The sequence below is a fragment of the Kluyveromyces lactis genome (genome assembly GCF_000002515.2).
Source record: "Kluyveromyces lactis strain NRRL Y-1140 chromosome F complete sequence".
NCBI classification, from domain to species: domain Eukaryota; kingdom Fungi; phylum Ascomycota; class Saccharomycetes; order Saccharomycetales; family Saccharomycetaceae; genus Kluyveromyces; species Kluyveromyces lactis.
Genome location: NC_006042.1, coordinates 2,162,869 through 2,184,616, shown reverse-complemented (window position 1 = coordinate 2,184,616; position 21,748 = coordinate 2,162,869). Strand labels below are relative to the sequence as shown.

At 38.5% G+C, this 21,748-nt stretch overlaps 8 protein-coding genes across 8 annotated transcripts; 3 read left to right on the top strand and 5 right to left on the bottom strand.

Moving 5' to 3' along the window:
- Positions 1-141: 141 nt before the first annotated feature.
- On the bottom strand, positions 142-2,631 carry REV1 (deoxycytidyl transferase; the record flags this gene model as incomplete). Its single annotated transcript, XM_456121.1, has 1 exon — positions 142-2,631. One exon carries the CDS (start codon positions 2,629-2,631, stop codon positions 142-144), a length of 2,490 nt encoding a protein of 829 aa, XP_456121.1.
- A 2,181-nt stretch (positions 2,632-4,812) lies between these two features.
- On the top strand, positions 4,813-5,658 carry TYE7 (Tye7p; the record flags this gene model as incomplete). Its single annotated transcript, XM_456120.1, has 1 exon — positions 4,813-5,658. The coding sequence occupies one exon, from the start codon at positions 4,813-4,815 to the stop codon at positions 5,656-5,658; it is 846 nt and encodes a 281-aa protein (XP_456120.1).
- A 300-nt stretch (positions 5,659-5,958) lies between these two features.
- On the bottom strand, positions 5,959-7,140 carry KLLA0_F23331g (uncharacterized protein; the record flags this gene model as incomplete). Its single annotated transcript, XM_456119.1, has 1 exon — positions 5,959-7,140. One exon carries the CDS (start codon positions 7,138-7,140, stop codon positions 5,959-5,961), a length of 1,182 nt encoding a protein of 393 aa, XP_456119.1.
- A 717-nt stretch (positions 7,141-7,857) lies between these two features.
- Positions 7,858-8,844, top strand: KLLA0_F23309g (uncharacterized protein; the record flags this gene model as incomplete). The annotated part of the gene is made up of 1 exon (XM_456118.1): positions 7,858-8,844. One exon carries the CDS (start codon positions 7,858-7,860, stop codon positions 8,842-8,844), a length of 987 nt encoding a protein of 328 aa, XP_456118.1.
- A 573-nt stretch (positions 8,845-9,417) lies between these two features.
- Positions 9,418-10,527, bottom strand: RBG1 (GTP-binding protein RBG1; the record flags this gene model as incomplete). Its single annotated transcript, XM_456117.1, has 1 exon — positions 9,418-10,527. The coding sequence occupies one exon, from the start codon at positions 10,525-10,527 to the stop codon at positions 9,418-9,420; it is 1,110 nt and encodes a 369-aa protein (XP_456117.1).
- Positions 10,528-11,188: 661 nt separating this feature from the next.
- FUN12 (translation initiation factor eIF5B) lies at positions 11,189-14,092 on the top strand (the record flags this gene model as incomplete). Its single annotated transcript, XM_456116.1, has 1 exon — positions 11,189-14,092. One exon carries the CDS (start codon positions 11,189-11,191, stop codon positions 14,090-14,092), a length of 2,904 nt encoding a protein of 967 aa, XP_456116.1.
- Positions 14,093-14,248: 156 nt separating this feature from the next.
- On the bottom strand, positions 14,249-19,210 carry RPA190 (DNA-directed RNA polymerase I core subunit RPA190; the record flags this gene model as incomplete). Its single annotated transcript, XM_456115.1, has 1 exon — positions 14,249-19,210. One exon carries the CDS (start codon positions 19,208-19,210, stop codon positions 14,249-14,251), a length of 4,962 nt encoding a protein of 1,653 aa, XP_456115.1.
- Positions 19,211-19,766: 556 nt separating this feature from the next.
- Positions 19,767-21,383, bottom strand: KLLA0_F23221g (uncharacterized protein; the record flags this gene model as incomplete). Its single annotated transcript, XM_456114.1, has 1 exon — positions 19,767-21,383. The coding sequence occupies one exon, from the start codon at positions 21,381-21,383 to the stop codon at positions 19,767-19,769; it is 1,617 nt and encodes a 538-aa protein (XP_456114.1).
- Between the last annotated feature and the right edge of the window lie 365 nt (positions 21,384-21,748).

Below are 21,748 nucleotides of genomic sequence, written 5' to 3'. Positions count from 1 at the left end.
CTACTATTATACTTACGTTGTGTCGAAAGATGAATAATTAATAAACAAATGAGTGCATGGAAAGAGTAATTACTAATTAAAAAAATTGGGCGCAATGATCATGCATGCTTTCATCCCAACAAGTATTAGATGGATATTCAATTATAAATCAAACACTAAGTTGAACTTCACATCAGGTTTTGCTTTATTTAATATAGGAATTAGTCGACGAATCAAGAAGTATTCCCATTGCTCTAAACCTTCATGATTCGCGTTGTAGTGATCATCAACCCTATTTTTTATGGTTTTAATCAAATGTAGTATAATATGACATCTGCCTTGCTCCGCTAACTTATCAAGATAGCTAGTGAATAACTCAAGATCTTTTTCATGGGGGCCATCCTCCACTGTGGCGTCCACCCAGTCGATAAGAGTTTCAGAAATCTGTTTCGCAGAACTTAATCCCTGGAACGAAAGCTGCGGAACAAGCCTCCCATCGTGTATGAAGTGTAAATCTTGCGTCTGCTTAATTTGCTTTCTGGGATCATCGTACAATTTTGTTCTCAAAGAACGATTGGCTTTTTTAACAACCTTATGATGAGATGTAATCTCTTCTTGAACATCTTTGGGTAAATTGGACATAAATTCAGGATCGAGTTGGTCAGGAAAGTCATATTGAAATGGGGTGATACTTCGCTTTAGATGGCGATCCCAATAGTTTTTTACGGGAGAAGTATATGTTGGGTTAACTGGAGTATGTGGCTCGGCTACTTTGGAGGGTTCGTTAGTGATGTCATCATCCGGATGGTCTCGTTTTCTAAATAAATCAGTCGTAATTTCCCTTTGTTCCGACTTTTGCCCCACTTTTTGGTTCGAATCAGTTAACCTGTGAAATTGAATACCAATTCCTCTAACTTCCTCTGGAGGAACACTTAAGATTCTAAATAAAGTTTTACATTCCGAAGCAATTGTACCAAATTTTTGTGTATTAGTTCCTAAGTTACTGACTTTACTAAGAGCGTCACATTTACCCATACCCATGAATTTTGGTGGATCTACAGGTGCGCCTTGAGCTCTCTTCATTAATTTCAAAGTTATTTGTCTTGTCATTAAATTTGAATCCCTAAGTTTTTCCCATAAATGGAGTGCGAGCCGTTCAAGGAAAATATCAACATCGTCTATGGTCTTAAACCTTATGGCATAATTTATTTCTACTGAGAGGGATTTCTTTTGAAAGTACGTATGAGGATCCTTTACCATACTTATGGATTCGTCGTCATCTTTACCATCAAGGTAAATCTGAAGTTTCTTGGTATTTTTGGAACCAATCACTTTTATTAGTTTAGAAACGTTGCTTGGCCTTTCTAAAAGATCTCTTAAGTCAGAGATGTTTTGAACATTTCCAAATTGTTCTTTTATTTTCAGATCTGTGCTATAACCAATACCAGGAAGATCTTTTAACTTAAAGTGATCTATGAATGCATGGCATTCAGTAACAGTATCAAACCAAGAAATATGGAACCCGTTTGGTTTCCCTTTCCTTAGGGCTAAACGAGCTAGCAATACGGATGGCCCGCACCCAACACTGACAGAGTATCCTTGAGTAACATTATAGACGGCATTTCTCACTTGCATGCATTTTTGAGTTAACAATTCAGAGGTAATATCGGGGGTAATCAACATGCAACCTATTGCTTCATCTATAGAAATTGGCAATACCATTTTGAAGATTCCAATATCTTTTAGAGCGCTGTAGAATAAATTTGAAATTGCTTCATATTCATCAAATTCATAATCTAATATTTTCAAGTCCGGGCATAGTTTCAAAGCAGATGATACCCACATACCGTTATAAACACCAAAAGAACGAGCCACATAATTGCAGCTGGATATATCAGAATTGTTGATACCATGAGAAATAGCGATAGGTGTGGCATGTATATCGTATTTACCATCGATTTTAGCAGACACTTGGGCAAAGAAGCAATCAAAGTCAATGTGGAAATACACATATTTTTGATCAGGAATTGTGTCGTTATATGACAAAATGAATTCTTTCACGAAGTTATCTCTTAACTGGAATTTCCAGTTCGATAAATGGTGTAGTCTTGAGGATTTGAAAAAAGCATTAATGAAGTTCGGATCCATACAGTTCCGTACTGTTGCGAAATCTGTAATCTTTCCCTGTAATCTGGAAACTTGGACAATTCTAAAGTCTTGCCATGGTAAAAGCTTCCCTCGAGCAATAGACTCAGTAACCCATTCGGGGCTGACAACCTTGAAATTGGCAAAAGATGATTTCTTGGATGCATTTAACTCTGTTGCAAGTATATGGGTGACTGCAGTCTTCCCACTAAGGTAATGCTTGAAAGTCCCACCATGTAAAATAATTAGTTTATGGAGTTGAAATCGAGTTGGATTCGTACGTCCATTCACATAGATAGTACACCCTTGAAAAAGTGTAGGATTTGAAACTCGATGTTCTTTTTGATATTTCTGTCTGAATTGAACATCACTTTCCAACTGTTGAAGTTCCTTATTATGAAAATATTCTCCATACCCTGAATATCCAACACTCGAGGAGGATGCTATATCTGGTTCATTTCTGTTGAAACTTGCAGTTACGTCTTGCTCCTCCTCTTTATTGTTCATGGCATTCGGAGTTATGAGTAAAACCAGTCCAGAACTCTGAAGTCTCCGTCAATGACCAGATAAGGACAAAAGGAAAATAAATGCTCAAGCTGATTATTGATAACACAAGGGCTGGAATCTGATAGATACACTATTGTTATAGCAAGGTACTTTCTAGAAGTACATTTGTGTCCGTATATTGATGTGTAGAACTCCTCCGCTGTTCAGAGTCCGCGTAGTCTCGATTTTTCCCTAACTTTGTTTATAAGTTATTGAAATCAGACAATGACCGATATACACACACGCACAGACACGACGGGAAACCAATGTTACCAAGCAAATCACAGTAATATTCAACCTCTTCCCATATTTTCTACTACTCTTTTTGTAAAGCTTCAAAAAATGGTTCCAGGGGGAAAAATGTTTGACTGCTTCCTTTTTTTTTCTAAGTGGATTTTTTTTCAAGATTTTCACCATACAAAGACAAAAACGTTGACCAGTTGGACGTAATCGTTCTAAAAGAACCGGTAGATCAATAAAAAAAAGATAAACAGTCCGGTTATTGTTGTTGATATCCAACCCCTCGCTAAGCTATGAAAATTGAAAGGTGTCTATTGGGAGACGTATGGTGCCACATATACCAGGGGCACAGGTTTGCCGTAGAAGCGATAGAAAGCATGCAATAAACGACGGTTGTTTATCCGAATCTGAACCCAAAAACCAAAGACAAACACGCAGCAGAAAAACAAAATGTTTTTCCGCAAAGCACTTTGTACGTCTTCTATTTTCTTTTTTTTGTCTTAGTTTTTCCGAGATGAGCAGCTGGAAATACTCAGTAGAAAGCTCAGTAGGAAAAACCACACCACTTCCCACGCATCTTGACGCAAAATTCCCATTCTGAGCATAATATTTTCCCATTCATTGAGCTTCCTATGTAAGGTTTATCCGACGTTTTATCTACTGCGGCGATTGCATGTTTGGCCCTTTTCACACCCTTCCACTGAAAAGCATGTTGAACAGGATTAAAACGCACGCCAGAGCACTAAGTGGTGCCATTCCCCTACGGATGAACCCAAAAACACACTGTCCATGAGCGGAAGCTGGCAGGAGTTAAGATGAAACGTTCCTTATCCTCTTCCCGTCCACGAAAGATATAGGCAGCGTTTCCAGAATGGGTGCACCCTAACATACGTATTTCCTAACGACCAGTTTGAAAATGGGCTGGAATGTGAACTATAATACGTTTTTCCCCTTTCCCCTCGCCAAGTTTTTGTTGGTCTTTTTTTGCTTTCTCTCTTTTCTTCTTTTACAACACATACAATGTAGCCGCAGGAATTTTTTTTCTAATATACTTCTGTAGCCGGAACATCGCTGTTGGATAAGGAATGGTCGCCGGAAAATCCTCATAATTTGCGCAGGCGCTATTTCCATTCCCATTGGCAACGGCTATTTTACGTATAGTTACTACTACTTTAAGTGTAAGACGATTTCCAGGATTCTATCGTGGATTATGGCACGCCTTGCTAGAGTCTTCTTTTGATTTAATTTTATCTCTTGTGTGCACGGAGGAAGTCCACTACTCAGGCATATTCTGTTGTCGGTTTGCATTGTGGTACCGAACATAAGCACGAAACTAGTGGTGAAAATGTCGTCTTCAATTTTCCCGTGCGTGTGATATTTCGGTATGTTACGGGCAGTGCGATATCTCTTAATTTGGCATGCTTCTTTAATCACCCACTGCTTTCTTTTTTTTCGCAACTTCTGGTTTCTCAAACGTAGAGCAAGAATGTATATCTTCTTGTCGCTGTAACATTAGGAAGCAAAAGGGGAGGACATGAGAGGGTGATTATGGGTTCCGCTTTGAGCTAGAATAGTCAAGATCTGCTTTTGTTTTTGTATTGGGTATGAAAGTGGTATCATTAAATCTGATTTTTCTTGCTTTTGCTTAATTAATCTATTTTCTACGCATAGTGGTTCTATAATTGTATATGTGTGTCTTTGTTTGAAATCATATATATTAGCATGGTTAAGTCTACTTTTTTCATATATAGCCCCACGTTGGATTTGATAGACCAGTTTGATAATTAGTTACTACATACATTGTTTCCATTTTATTCTTGTATATATATTTACATACTTCTGGTATACCTTAAGTCCTCATAGACCAACAGGACTCAAATACACAGATAATACACTATTACAATGGCTTCTATTCAACAACAACAGCAGCAAGAAGGTTACAAGAACACCAACATGTTCGCTACTCAAGGTTCTAATATTGAGAATTGGTTTGTCGCTCCACCTACAGCGGATGTTTGGTTGGACAAGGCTGGTAAAGAGGTAGACACCCATACCTGGACCTCTGATTCTTCCTCCGTTTATTCATTATCACCATCGGATCAATACAGGGCTATGTTTGATTCCGATCTTTTGTTAAACAATCAAGATACTTTGGATTCATCTACTGCCTTTACCATTGGCAATAACGTTTCTGAGGAAAACTCTCCCTTAATGAACGCTACTAATCCTGACAACGGATTTGATTTCGAAAAGAATCAATTTACACAGCTGCCTTTAGCTGCTGAGAGTACAGACCTACCAACCCTGGATTCAGTTGAAATAGATAATGATTTGCAAGTGAAGATCGAAGATGGAGAAGAGGTTAAGAAACCAAAGAAGCGTGCAACTCAGAAACCTCAAAATAAGAAGAGAGGCTCCAGAAAGAGATTGACGGCAGATCAAAGAGTAACTCACAACATGATCGAGAAGAGATACAGAATAAATATTAATACCAAGATCGGAAAATTACAAAAGATTATCCCATGGGTGGCTTGCGAAGATACTGCGTTCGTTGTCGATAATAAAGTCTTGAGTGCTGGAGAAGATTCTTTGCCTCTAAAGAAAGTAAAACTGAACAAGAGTATGATTCTCGAAAAGGCTGTCGATTACATTCTATACCTACAAAACAACGAAAGACTATTCGAGCTAGAGGTCCAAAGATTAAGAAAAGAAATCAATGAACTTAAAGCCAATACCTCAAACCAATGATTGATTTTTTTACACAGGATGGATGAAAACACTGTTGCAGATATTTCTTTACGTAACAGGGTCGGCCAATATACACGAACTTTAATGATAGAACTGGTGAACGGTCCTGATTTTTTGGAAACGTTCATCAAACAACTTTTTAATGATAGACACGAATATGATAGACTCAAATATGCTTTTTACTTCTCTATAATGATACATAATATCATGATATGACTTTTTTAACCAATATGATCGGAACTACACCATACTAAAGTATAGTGGTTTGAATGTTACCTGTGTTTTGTTTATATATATTTTTTACCTAGTATTGTTACATGTGTTTGTCATACCGTCATTATGTAGATATGTCTTCTCTGGCGTTGTTTGCTGAGTTTCTGTTCGTGAGACTCTTCTGCTGTAACATGAATCGTCCACAGATAGAGATGACTTTGTAGAGACGTCGAGACCAAAGATTCTTGATATCTCAGTATCTGACATGTAAAAATCTTCATCCTTCCCTGATGGCACAGGGTCCAGATCTGATCGAGTTTCGCATTCTGTCATTGAACCCAAGAGTCTCAACGTATCGTCTGACTTCTCTTGGCTTTCTGAGAAACGGTCAACTCCATTCTTACCAATTATTAGACTCCTGAATTGTAGAAGATCGACAAATATCTCTCTATCTAACCACAGTAAATTGTAATCTAAAGAATATGGAGTTGCTCTACGCTTAAATCTTTTCGTAATATCTAAGCTGGAATATGGACCAAGCCGCAAGTCATGTGCAAAAAACTCCCATTGTAACCCGCTAAACAAGATATCCTCTACTTGCAAGAGCCTAATGAAATGCTCCTCGTTGTACTTTAGGTTTAGCTTACAAACGTATACTTCCACATTTTCAATATCTTTCATATGGGACTGACCTTTTATGTGAGCAATTTCACCACATGCAATTATTGTCAAATCACCCAAATCAAAAAATTCTTCATTATTCAACTCCTGATTCCAGTTGATCACTAGATCACTGGCATGTGTACTATCAATCAGTGAGTTGCGAGCCAGTGATGATGGTCCTCGCTGTGTCTCATACTGATACAATTTTTGTATGTGGTTCATACCGTGTTTTACTATCTTATACAACATCGGATCATCTTCTTCATGCAAGATGATGGAGCAATATGCTAATTTTGGATCAGATTCAGGATCATGAGTCCAGCAATTCATGGGATCCAATGGATAAAACTCGTTTTCCTTGAGCAAACCGGGGTTATTCACAAATCCGTTAGATGTGTGATCGGCTAAGGGTAAATCCGGATAATTATCCTGTGCTATATCTGATCGATGAACGGTGTGTAACCATTTCAATTCTTTTATATCTGATTTGCTAAATCGGGGATTAGTTATATTGATCACATTATCAGATACAAATGGAGTTGATGATACTATTAATCCAGGGTCTGCCGGCTCTTTATCGATGCCGACCTCCCATTTGATTATCATATTACAAAAGCTATCCTTTCCTACTTAACTATATGAGACAATTGTTTTCTCATTTTACTGCGAAATTAGGTTGGTTACAAATCTACGCTATACGTTGCTATTAAACCACTAGCTTATGTTTGTAAAAATACCCTGTGTCAAGGGATGGACAACAGGCCAAAATCTGACAAGTAAACACTTTGTACTGGTGAATCTTTTATTACACAAAGTGTCGCCTTTCATTTATGTCTTGGAAAGCGTCACAAGAAAATGGAGGAATGAAAAAAAAAAAGGCATACAGTAAAACAAACGATGCTTCGACGAATTAAACATGCACTTACAATCAGCTTTCAGCTTTACATTATTATCTGATTGTCTGATTTTTGTCGTTGTTTTTGTTCTCATTCCGCCTCCGTTGTACCAGCATTAAAGCCTTTGACCGAGCTTACACCATTTCCATTACTTTACTAGAATAAGCCTTTAGAGCTTGAAAAATTCATTTTTCTATTTTTCAGATTTTTGATCTTTTGGCAAAAAAGAATACTAACCTCATCAATGCGACTCACGTAAGGCTTTGACTCAGGACAAGAGCGGAGTGAGCTTACTAACTGGCATTGAACCTCATTTGTATAATTCGAGTATTGGTAACAACTAGCCTGTGTTTTGCTCTCTGTCTCAATCTTTCACCCTACTTACAATCTGTGGTCCGATATTCTTTATGGAAAAAAGCAACTAGACATGTCTCACCATAATAATTATGCATTGGCTCATACGTTGAACCAGATGAAACCCCAACAGTTGAGTAACAATGTGTTCTTCGGACCCTTGAACACTTTATCACAGTATGACTTCTTGAGTAAGAATGATATCAAGTTTTTCATCAGTGTTGGTATTCCTGTTGAACGTGCAATGGAGTATGCCAGGAACATACAGTTGGACCAATTTATGATATGCTGTCTCGATAAAGAATTTGACCGTACCAGATTCAGTGATGATACCATGAGTAACATCCTGGAATTCAATAATAAGCATTCTGTGGACTTGAAAACGCTTATACAACACGTTTCTCTATCAGAAGAATGCGCTGCCCAACCTCTACAATCGCATTTGTACAGGTCTGTTTCGGAGTACACCACCAATATTTATACTGCTGATGGTGTGCACAAGTTTGAATGTTTCAATGATTTGATTACCTTGTTCAAGCTTGCAAAGATGGGGAACATTCTTGTCTTCTCTTCGAATGGGAATGATGAGAATTTGGTGATTCTTTTGATCAGTCATATGCTCAAACAGAACCCATCTATCAATGTTGTGGATGCTTTTAGTTACGTTAAAAACTTGAGACCTACCGTTAACAATATGAAAGAGGATAACATTTACTGGTGTAGCGGTCTCGTGGCTTACCATGAGCGTGTTAAATCCAAAGAACTGACGTGGAGGCCGGGGTCAACCAACGGCTCTTCGACTGAAATAACAAACTTTGCGACAAAAAGACGCGAGCAGTTTGAGGAGGATGAGGCAGAAGATGGAGATATATCTTTCGGAAATAAACCATATTCAGATGCTGCTAATGATGCAATGGAATCTATAGCATCAACTCCATTTTCTGAGAGCGACTGCAGTTATTCTTCTGATTTCCAAACTCCTGAGCCTGATAACAGTTCTGCATACAACGCAAGGCAATACGCAACTCCACGACTAAAAAGAATGGCGTTAAATAAATAAGGGATTTATTTCTCTGCGAATTTATCCGTTATTCAATGGAATACACTCTCATCAGTAGGCTGCATTTTCCTCCAGATTTCCTTGTTTGTTAATTCAAGCTGTACTATATCGCACCTTAAAAGGATTCATTAAAATACTGCTGTGATTTTGAGGATTCCACCAATACTATTCACATTCATTTCTAATAGAATAATATTCACTTCGTCAAATAACCGAAGTTTCATTCATTCATTCTTTCTTTCCATATCACCATCAGCATCCATCATTGCTTTTATATCTTAACATATATGTTGGCCAATATAAAAAGGCCATATGTATCCGTTGCTATCGATTTCACAAAATATCATATATTTACTACTATTTATGAATTTAAACATAACACGACAAATCAGTATTGAGTTAATGTTTAACAGAAGTTATGGCAACCTGAGTAATGAACGTTTACGATAATCTAACCAGATCCGTCTATGGAAAGCTGTTAAATAAAATGGATAACACTACATGAAAATGCGATGAAAATGCTAAAAACTATGATGACGGTGAGAAGAATGAGAAAAAAAAAGTAGCCTGTATTCATTTCTTCAAAATTGTGACAACATCTTCATCTTCTAATGTGTGATTAAGCCCCACATATTGAGGTTGATGCTTCACACTGCTGCCGTACACTAAAGCATTTCTGAAGTCCTCAACTAAAGATTTGTGAATTTGGTTACAGAAATCTCTTACGGTACACCTATCCGACCTTAACACCACTGGGTCTGTGAAATCAGGCATCGTACCCTTTGGCTTAGTATAAACACGGACTAAGTTTAGTCTATCCCACATAACTTCTAGTAGTTCATCCAAATTCCATTCCTTACCAGAAGAGATTGGAACTGCATTTGGAATTCTGTATAAAAGTTCCAATTCTTCTAATGACAAAGAATCTATCTTGTTTAGCACATAAATAGCTGGCATATACCTTCTTGATGGAGCTTCAAGTACATCAATCAAATCATCGACGGTGGCATCACATCTGAAAGCAAGCTCCGCACTGTTGATTCTATATTCACTCATAACAGCTCTAATTTCGTCCGGGCCTAGATGCGTCAATGGTACTGTATTTGTAATGGAGATACCACCTTTTTCCTTTTTCTTGATTAAAATGTCTGGAGGTTGCTTGTTCAAACGGATACCAACACCTTCCAATTCCTTTTCAATGATTTGTTTATGATGCAATGGTTTATTAACGTCCAAAACAATAAATAGTAGATTACAAGTTCTGGCCACAGCGATAACTTGTTTACCACGACCACGGCCATCTTTAGCACCGTCAATGATACCCGGCAAATCCAACATTTGAATCTTAGCACCCTTATATTTGATGACACCTGGAACCGTAACTAAAGTGGTAAACTCGTACTCAGCAGCCTCAGATTCTGTACCAGTCAGCTTAGAAAGTAAAGTACTCTTACCCACTGAGGGGAACCCAACAAATCCGACTGAAGCAACACCGGTCCTGGCCACATCGAAACCAACACCGGCACCACCACCACTACCGCTTGAAGCAGCCTGCAATAACTCTCTTCTAAGTTTCGCTAGCTTAGCTTTCAACTGACCCAAATGAAAAGAAGTGGCCTTATTCTTTTGGGTACGGGCCATCTCATCTTCGATGGCCTTAATCTTCTCTACTGTCGTAGACATCTTTTATTTCAATTCAGATATTGATCAGGAAATTCTTCAAAATAAATCCTTTTTTTATAATTTGATGCCAACCTCAGTGGAATACTGACTGATACCTATCGATTCCAACCGTTTAACTGATTTTGGCCTCTGTAACCAAACTATAATGAAACTCTAATATCATTAATCCTAAGCGATGAGATTGTGAATATCTGTAGAACTTCCTACTGTTGACAAAGATGAAGCTGTCAATTTTTTTCAAGCCGTCCAAGGTGATATTTTATACATCTTCAACGCCGATCGTAAATAGCGATGCTGAATGGCATCGACCGGTCTTCACCCCGAAAATAAGGCTAATGGGACCTTTCTGGCCCCTGAAAGATGAATTTTGGGCGCACCTCACCAAAGACAGGGTAATCTAGTATGTTATTTTTTTCTTTCCATCGAGGTACGTATAATCATGAACTTGAAGTTTTTCATCAGTTTTTTATTTTTTAGTACAGGTTTTTCTCACAACTTAAAACTATTTGAAAGATTGTTTTGCGTAAGATCAATTAAAAGGATTTTACATTATCTCTTTACTTGTTATAACCCTCTTTTACACTTTGTTTGCTGTCTATCATAATAAGATTTCGGAAGAACTGTAAAAGTAGAACCTTTGTATCCGAAAGAGTAGTTCAAGATGGCGAAAAAATCAAAGAAGAATCAACAGAATTACTGGGACGAAGAGTATGAGGAAGATGTTCCTCAAGAATCTTCAGTAGAACCCTCGATAGATGGTTCTGTTGAGCCAAGTGGTGAAACCGAAGTTGCCGATGCATCTGCCATTGAGGAAGATTTTATGTCCACTTTGAAGAAATCTAAGAAGAAGCTGGACAAGAAGGAAGACGAGGATACTAAGAAGCCAGTCTTGAAGTCCAAGAAGGAAAAGGAAAAGGAAAAGAAGGAGAAGGAGAAGGAGAAGAAGAGGGAACAAGCCGCAAAGAAGAAGGCTCAGCAACAAGCGCAGAAGGAAAACAACAAGAAACTTCATGCTGAACAAACTTCTAAACTGAAGGCTGAAAAGGAGGCTGGCAAGTCCACTGAAGGTGCGGCACCAAAGGCTGCACCAAAGAAGAAGGTCCCAGCCGGTCTTGCTGCTTTGAAACGTCAATTGGAGTTACAAAAGCAGCTAGAAGAAGAAGAAAGGTTGGCCAGGGAAGAAGAAGAGAGATTGGAGAAGGAAGAAGAAGAAAAGTTGGCCAAGGCTGAACAAGAAAAGGAAGAAGCTAGAAAGGCTAAGCGTGAGAGAGAACAAGCTAAGCGTGAAAAGTTAAAGGCAGAGGGTAAACTTCTAACTAAGAAACAAAAGGAGGAAAAGAAACTGCTTGAAAACAGACGTGCTGCTCTATTGGCTGCCGGTAACATCAAGGTTGCTGGTCTAGAAAAATCCGGCGATGAGCATCCAAAACCAAAGAAGGTTGTTTACGGTAAAAGAGTCAGAAAGACCAAGGAACAAATCGAGTCCGAAAAGGCAATCGAAGAAGAGAAGAAGAAAGCTACTGAAACTCAAGAAGTCGAAGAAGAAGAGGAAGCGTTGATTGATGACTGGGAGAATTTGGCTCTTGACGATGAACCTGAAGAACAAGAAGGAAAAGAAGAAACAAGTGAAAAAGAGCAATATTCTGGTTCTGAAACTTCTAATGCTACTACTCCAGCTCCGGAATTATCCACTGAAGTTACCAAAAACTATGCTTCTCAACCAATCCCTTCCAAGAGATCTGCAGCAGCAGCAAAGAAAGATCTTCGTTCTCCAATCTGCTGTATCTTGGGTCATGTCGATACTGGTAAAACCAAGTTGTTAGATAAGATTAGACAAACCAACGTTCAAGGCGGTGAAGCTGGTGGTATTACCCAACAAATCGGTGCCACTTATTTCCCAATTGACGCTATTGAACAAAAAACCGCAGTTATGGCTAAGTATGAAGAACAAACCTTCGATGTCCCAGGTTTGTTAGTCATTGATACACCAGGTCACGAATCTTTTACCAACTTGCGTTCCAGAGGTTCCTCTTTGTGTAACATCGCCATCTTAGTTATTGATATCATGCATGGTTTAGAACAACAAACCATTGAATCCATCAGATTATTGAGAGACAGAAAGGCTCCTTTCATCGTTGCCTTGAATAAGATCGATAGATTGTACGACTGGGTAATTACACCAAACAACTCTTTCAGAGACTCCTTTGACAAACAAGAACGAGCAGTTAAGCAAGAGTTCCAAACTAGACTTGACAACATCAAAGTCGCTCTTGCTGAACAAGGTTTGAACTCAGAATTGTATTTCCAAAACAACAACCTAGCCAAATACGTCTCTATTGTTCCAACATCTGCCGTTACAGGTGAAGGTGTTCCTGATTTGTTGTGGTTGCTATTAGAATTGACTCAAAAGAGAATGTCTAAGCAATTGAAATATTTGTCTCACGTTGAAGCTACAATTCTTGAAGTGAAGGTTGTTGAAGGTTTCGGTACCACTATCGATGTTATTCTATCTAATGGTTACTTAAGAGAGGGTGACAGAATCGTTTTATGTGGTATGAACGGTCCGATTGTGACGAATATCAGAGCCTTGTTGACACCTCAACCCTTACGTGAGTTACGTTTGAAGTCTGAATATCAACATCACAAAGAAGTCAAGGCTGCTCTAGGTGTAAAAATTGCTGCAAATGATTTGGAAAAGGCTGTTTCTGGTTCCCGATTATTAGTTGTAGGTCCAGACGATGATGAAGAAGAAATGATGGATGACGTCATGGAAGATTTGACTGGTCTTTTAGACTCTGTGGATACTTCTGGTAGAGGTGTTGTTGTTCAAGCTTCTACATTGGGTTCATTAGAAGCTTTATTAGACTTCTTAAAAGACATGAAAATTCCTGTTATGTCTGTCGGATTAGGTCCTGTTTACAAGCGTGATATAATGAAGGCTTGTACTATGTTAGAAAAAGCTCCTGAATTAGCGGTTATGCTATGCTTTGATGTCAAGGTTGATAAGGAAGCAGAACAATATGCTGCAGAACAACATATCAAAATTTTCAATGCTGATATTATTTACCATTTATTCGATGCCTTCACAGCCTACCAGAAGGAACTACTTGAAAAGCGTCGTGCTGAGTTTATCGGTGACGCTACCTTCCCATGCGTCCTGAACACTCTACAAATCATTAACAAGCGTGGCCCTATGATCATTGGTGTGGATGTCATTGAAGGTTCATTGAAGATCGGTACTCCTATCTGTGCAGTGAAATATGACCCAGCAACAAAGGAGAGAATAACATTGTTGCTTGGTAGAGTCACTTCCTTGGAAATCAATCACCAATCTGTGACTGAAGTCAAGAAGGGTCAAACCAATGCAGGTGTTGCAATGCGTTTAGAAGATCCTTCCGGTCAGCAACCAATCTGGGGTCGTCATGTTGATGAAAAAGATACATTGTATTCTCACATCACTAGAAGGTCCATTGATACATTGAAAGATCCTGCTTTCAGAGATCAAGTTCCAAAATCTGATTGGATGTTGATTCGTAAACTAAAGCCAGTCTTTGGAATCGAATAGTTAAATAGCATTTACCTGTAAATTATGTAAAAGTTGTAAAGTACATATCTTCTTGAACGCAAGCTCGATCTAGTGTAAGGCAATGACCGATTATCTTAAAAATATTCTTAATTTCAACTAATCTATATGTTATATACAGTTATTAAGCATTCTATTTTACATTGGTGCCTTGGAGAGGAGGTCAAAGGAACCAGTACCAACGCCATTCAATTTACCCATGACAATTTTAGCAGATGGTGATTTTAGTTCTTCGTGCTCATTATCTAGAACAGCTTTTGTTAAGAACTGACAAGTTGTTTCGTATGACATCTTCATCAAGGAAGATGTGGAGGATTCCATTCCTTGTCTGTTGAAAGCAAGATAGTTACCTTGTCTAGTCATCATATCCGCAATCAAATCCAAATGACGGAAGGAAACAGAAATAGCATAACGAGAAAAGACATTGTTAATTTCATTGACAATCGTGTTTCTTGCCGCCTCAACACCGTAAGTCTTTAGAACTGCGGCAACATCGTTTGATCTAATGCCATTGATATCGATAAAGTCGTCTTGGTCCCACATGGCTTGGAAGTTGACACCTTCTGTGACAAGAACACGCTTACCATTCTCAGGTTCAGGGTGAACACAACGGTCGATATGAGGAACTTGTCTAATGATGGATTTACGGCAGATATCTTCGACAATGTTAACCATTAACAATTTCTCGGTGTCGCCGGCAAGCTCAAGTTTAAATTCACACCATTTACCTTCATCATCGTCAAAGTTATACTTGGTAACAAACCTTGTCGATGATATTAGAGCAGATTGACGATCACGTTGCTCTTTTGTCATGTGTTTACCATTTTCTCTCTCTTCTTTTGCCTCGTCCATATCTTCATCCGACTCGGATTCAGATTCTTTGTCAGAATCGAACTCTTCATCCGAGGTTTGTTCGGCTTGTCTCATGGTTTCAACTTCATCTTCATCAGGGTCATCATAGGAAACAGATTCTTTAGACTTCTTACGCATTTGTTCTTCATCATTATCTTCTTCAACATTTGTAATTCTTTCATCCGCACCCATTGCGGTTTGGGACTTTGGTAAAGCAATACCAACATCAGGCAAAGATGTTTTCTTTTGCTTTTTGATTTCCTTCACAATAGCGGCTTCTAGAGTTTTGATAAACTTGCCAGCAATGACAGACTCTAATTCCTCTTTAGTAACATCATATTCCTCCAAATATTCTTCAGAATCGAAGAATCTGACGTTGATAATATAAGAACGTGAAGAAGTAGAAGAGTCTTGAGCGCCAATAGTTTCCGTAACTTGGACTTTGTCAATGACTTCCGAGAGCATAACTTTAGTGATGTTTTTACAGAAAGTATCTGCTAATTCATCTGATACGTCATCTCTGATAGGCATGGTCAATTGTGGGGTTTTTATTGCAGCAGAAGCGGTCATGATAATTTCTCTCATACGAGGAATACCCAATGTCACGTTAGCTGCACCGTGACCTGCGAAATGGAAAGTATTCAACGTCATCTGTGTTGAAGGTTCACCAACAGATTGAGAAGCAATAATACCCACAGCTTCACCTGGATTAATCAAAGAACGCATATATTTCAATTGCATCAATGCTCTGAATTTCTTTTCATTGACATTTTCATCCTTTTTAAAGAAGTCATCATTAGTACTGATGAATTTCTCCAGTTTATCTTGGAAGTTCTCAGAAACAGCACCCAAATATTTAGACGGATTGAATTTGGATAATACAGGGTCGTATTTTGAGGTTTGAGCATAATGAGGAAGTTTGGAATTTTTCTTTCTGTTTTTCAATGTTTTTTTAGAGTATTTCAATGCAGACTCAACATCCAAATGATCGACTAATGCTGATGGATTGTATTTCTTTAACAAAGCATCATAATTGTCGACACAGAATTTAAATTCTGTCATGTGTGACTCTTTGGTTATATCAACAGCGTCACCACCGTATAAGAATTGGATCAACGTACCATCACCATCTCTAACAGAGTTGTCGTACGAAATATGTACGCCTTCCAATTGCTTGGTCAAACAACGCTGCAAGTAACCAGATCTAGAAGTCTTGACAGCTGTATCGATAAGACCTTCACGACCAGCCATACAATGGAAGTAATACTCCTGGGGTCTGATACCAGAGTAGAACCGGCCCTTAATATAACCACCAGCTCTTGCATCAGTTTCAAATGGTTTGAAGGATGGTAACGTCTTACCAGAAACCATCACGGGAACTCTTCTACCTTCTAAGGCTTGTTGACCCAATAAACACATGATTTGGGAAACGTTCACATTGGAACCTTTGGCACCAGAAAGAGCCATAGCTTGCATAGAATTGTAAGGGAACTTTTTCATGGTACCATCTGGTACACACTTGGAAACAACTTGTGAAGTGATACTGTTGACCTTAGAGGACGTGATAGCATCCAGAATACCTAACTTGTTATCATCACGCAAGATTTCCTCTAAACGTTTGAGCAACTCACCATCATCTGACTTGACATCTTTGTCTAGATTCGTCACTTCTGCTGCGGCAACTCTACCGATGTCAACGGATGTTTGAAGAATGTCATTTCTCCATTTGTTACCCTCAGCTGTTAAACGCAAATCGTCCATACCACAAGTAAATGCGGTAGCAGTGATGTAGTTTGTGAATAGTCTACCGAGAACGGATAACACTTTAGCAGCTACGTCTGGGCCATATACTTCGTGTAGGGAATGAACGATACCGAATTTGGAGGCACCATATTGTGACTTGTCTAAAATACCACATAATAATTGACCATCTTTGAAAACAACATTATTCTCTTCCGAAGACTTGCCCCAATATTCATTCTTGATCTTGTTCTTGGAGTTCAAATTGATACCTGGCATGTTAGCAGGACAAGTGTTCAGTAAAACTGTAGTAATTATTTGTTTACCAGTCCATAAAGGTTCAGGCTTCATGACTGCTGGAGGAATAGTGACCAATTTGTTACGAGTAGCATGTCCATCTTCAGGACGAATACAACCATAAATATACTGCTGATATTGTTCTCTAGTGAAAAATGAGTCTTTGCTAGTTAACCAAACACCTGCAGAAATGTGATCTTGGATAAGACCTCTTACTGGAGAACCGGATGTTGGTGTCAAGTATTGAGAGTCAGTATTGGCTAGATTCAATGCTTCAGCTTTTGCATTTTCGTTTTGTGGGAAGTGCATATTCATTTCATCACCATCAAAATCGGCGTTGTAAGCACCAGTATTGGCATAATGCAAACGCAAAGTCTTCTCACCTGGTAGAACTCTAACTTTGTGACCCATCATAGAAGCTTTATGTAAAGTTGGTTGACGGTTCATAATAACAACATCTCTGTTTTTGATATGACGGTACACTTTCTTATTAATGGAATGTGCAACATCATGGGTAGAAGGAGTCAATAATTGATTGGCTAAAGCCTTCCGTTGTTCAAGAGTCATTCCAACCAAAGAAACGAAGGATCCATCTTCGTTTTGAATTTGTGTTGCACCTGGCCATTTATCTGGACCATTGATAACAGCTTGGCGTAATTCTGCCACATTGTATGCAGTAACAGGCTCTGGGTATGTTAACTTCGTTGCAAACACTGGTGGCACACCAATTTCATTTGTTTCAATATTTGGATCTGGAGAAATGACTGAACGAGCAGCGTAGTTCACACGTTTACCCATCATATGTTTTCTGAACAAACCTTCTTTCTTTTCCAATGCTTGCTTGAGACCAGGGATTGGTACCTTGTTGCCTGAACTGCTTTGCGCCTTTGTTGAATCAATGAAGGCATTTACATCGTTCTGAATGGTAACAAAAGCATTCATCAATCTGTTAAAGATTACCTTTCTATCATCAGCAGATACTTTATCCTTTTGTAAGCGCGACATTTCATCGTTAAGATCCCTGATTAGCAGTGATGTTGTTAAGATCTTTGACAACAACTGGTTTTGGGTGTTTTCGTGGACTTCATCGCCCAACTTGGAAGGTAAACGGAATCTAGTTGGTGGAACAATTAGAACTTCCATAAAGAACATGTCGGCTGTGACTATCTTTTTATTATGGTTTGGTCTGGAGAAGAATACATATTGTAGTACTTCCTGTTCGCTTCTGAAAACAGCTCTCAAAATATTTCTAACTTCTGTAGAGAGAATATAAGTGGAACCAGTCTTTGGTTTCAAGTTAACTGGTGATCTAGCGGTTCCAAATTCTCCATCTTCGTCTCTCGATGCAGATTCAGAAGAAGTATCGTTTACTTGCAGTTTCTTCATTTGGTTCTTCTTTTTAATCATATCTTGACGAATCAAACCTTTTACCCTGTTATTTGTTATTTGTTTGTCAGTCAAAGCAGTTTCAAAGATCTTGGTAAAACCATCCTTTCTAAACTTAGGAGAGAACATACCACAGTTATCACACTTAGGTCTTGATAGCAATCTCTTATGGAAATCATGTATTAAGGCCTTTCTTTCATCGTTAACTGTAGCAGTGAAAGTTCCGTGCTCAGTGGTTCTACCTTCAGAAAGAGCCTTAGCAATAGCCATATCGACAAATTCGTTACGTTTTCTTCTTAACTCTCTCAAAGCATGTTGAGTGCCGCTCGAATTTGTAGTCTTACCGTTAATATCAGCTTCCTCTTCACCTTCTTCAGCTTCATCCTCATCAACCATTTGGTTGATTCTGATGTTATCAATTTGATATCTCTCATCGATAAGGGCATATTGCAACAACCTTAGCTTACATGCGTACAAATGAACTTCACTAGATTTCAATCTGAAATGATGACAGAAAAGACAGGATGATCTCAAGTAGATGTACAATTGGTTGAAAAACAGTGGGTTGTAACATGGAACGGGTAGCTCAATGTGGCCTTGATGACCTGGACAGAACTTTTCATCCAACCCACAGGTTGCACACAAATTCTTCAAAAAGGCACCAAGAGCTAAATCATACAAACCACCTTGGATAGGATGTCCTAGATTATCCAACACAGTAGGATTTGTGACTTGTTTAGCTGACAACTTACGGATTTCATCAGAAGTCAAGACGCTGAAGTCTATGCTGGTAATTTCGGCACCAACAGGTTTGGAAATATCCATCTTGACTTAGACTGTTTTTCCCGGATATTATTATTACTCTTTCGTTAACACCGATGGCGCACTAAAAAAAATAAACGAGTCTATTCACCAGTCACTCAATCGACGAAGTAATAATACCTAACACAACTTGGCCTACCGGTTACGAAAACTTGATGAAGAATGACCTACTGTTTCCGATTTAATATTCTTCTTTGTCTGGTTTCATTAGCTGAGATGAGATGAGATGAGCTTCAAATCATGAAAATTTTCAAAACGATCTAGCAGGGAATAAAAGAAACGTTTTCTTCAGAAAAGAATTCCAGGTTATTACCCGGACCTTGAAATCTTCCCACTTCCTTAAAATGTGGTCTGCATAAAACTAACTAAACCCCCCATACAGATGACCTTAGAGGAGAATAGGTTAAGAATTGGCAATCCTAACCTTAAGCTTAAAACGCATACTCATATGTTGATAAGAAAGTTTTGGAACATACCAAATTGTAATATGGAAGATAAGAAAACTCCATTGAGATTGGAACTATCGCTACGTCTTTACTTAACCTGATATATTATGTTACTAGTTGGCGAAAGTCAAATAGATTATGAAGCCAAATGTGGCTAGTAGAAGGGTTCCGTGTAAGATATTCACAGAAAATAGTAGACCATGAATTAATGTGAAACAACATACAAATGTTGAACTGAATAGGTATCCGGCAACATATGGTTCAAAATACAATGTGAATCCGGTTCTTGGGTATCTGGAGGAGATAAGCTGGACAATTGGAAGTACCATACCCAAAACCTGGTTACTGGATCCGATGGCTAGAGATACCGCAAGATCCATTTGGCCATGATGAGCAGATATCAAAGATGAGATATGTTCTGGTAGCGAACCAGCCAAGGGTAAAATTATCAAACCAATGAAAACTTTTGAGATCGGTTTATCGTCAGTCAATTCCTTTAAAGATTCAACAAAAAAATTCGCCGTTGGGCCTAATCCAGCTGTAGCGATCGCTAATGTTATGAAACAAACTAACTTAGGTGGGAGATCTTTTTCTTCGTCATCTTTTTTGTCTCCCACACTGAATTCGAAATCGCTATCGGAATCAAGTTCCGGCAAAGTTTCTATGTCAGATTCCTTCAAAGACCTTTCTTTTAATTTCTTACTGCTCAATGCTTTGAATTCTTGGTTAGTGGACACTATTAGATAGATGATGTAACATAGGAAAATCAACGCTGCGCCAATTTGCGAAGTATCCATCTTAAAACGTAGTGATTTCCCAGAATCAATTACAGCTATCACAGAAGTCAAGGATAAAGCCATTGTGACACTGGAAAGAAAGAATAAATGGTTTGCTATGGCAGCTTTCGAGTGCATTATCACACCATCAAGCCCGCCGAAAAAGAAGCACGAACCAATCACTAATAAATTATTGGAAATAACACTACCAATTAATGAAGTAATGGTAAGAATAGCGTCATCTTTGGAGACAGTAGTACCTGAGATGATCAATTCAACTAGATTACCAAACGTAGCGTTCAATAACGAGCCAAAAACGGGTCCAAAATGCTCGCTCGCATACTCCGTCGTATTGGATAACAATTTTGCAAAATACATTAGAGCCAACAATAAACAAATTACAGCTGGAATATCTTCCTCTCTCTTATAAAAAACAATTCCTACTGGGAACAACGGAAGAAATACAATCGACCTGGTATCAAAGCAACATCTTAACACTTGTAAAAAAGTACCCAAAACTTTCGCATCTTTATGGGACTGATAAAAGTCTACACCATGACTAAAACCGGGCCATGTCCACATGGTATCATAGCATTGATCGATCCTATCTAATGTTTGATCAAACAGCATTATTTTTCCCTGTTTCATGCAGGATACAAAATAGTAAAACCCTTTGGCTTCTGCCTTGGTTGTTGGTTTTCTCTCCAAATAACTCGTTGGAATTGCCAATTGCTGTTGGAATCTACCAGGCGTAGTGAACATCCGTCTGGGCTTCCGTTTCTTTGGTATCTTATTTCCTGTCGAGTTTGTTCGGCTGATAGCATTGCTCAGAGCAACACTTTTATCATCATTTCCTGTGTAGTCTAAAGCATTCAGGCTTTCATTATTCGAATGGATAATTGTCGGTTCTGTGGCAGCACTATGTAAAGTGTTCAACTCTGGTCGAGCCGTCATCCTTGCGTATCGAAGGGTATGTTTTGTGTTTGCCTCAGAAGTTCACACCGATGGATCTTCTTTACTCCGTTATATATTTGCTTCTCATCAAGATGGCTGATAGTGAGGCTGCAACTTTTTTTTCACTCTTTGCATTTATGTACAAGAACTTTAATTATTTCTGCCGAAATATGCAGTGATGAGATGAGACGAGGATGTGCATATAAGCTTCGATATATTTTTTAGAGTTATTCAGGCTAATAGATGTGTGCGGTTGAGCTTTTTTGTAAGGGTTGGCAAAGCTAACTATCGTTATAGCTTGGTACCCGGTAACTTTTAGAATGTCCTATCCGGTAACTTTCGGCTCTTAGAAAGAATTTTGACCA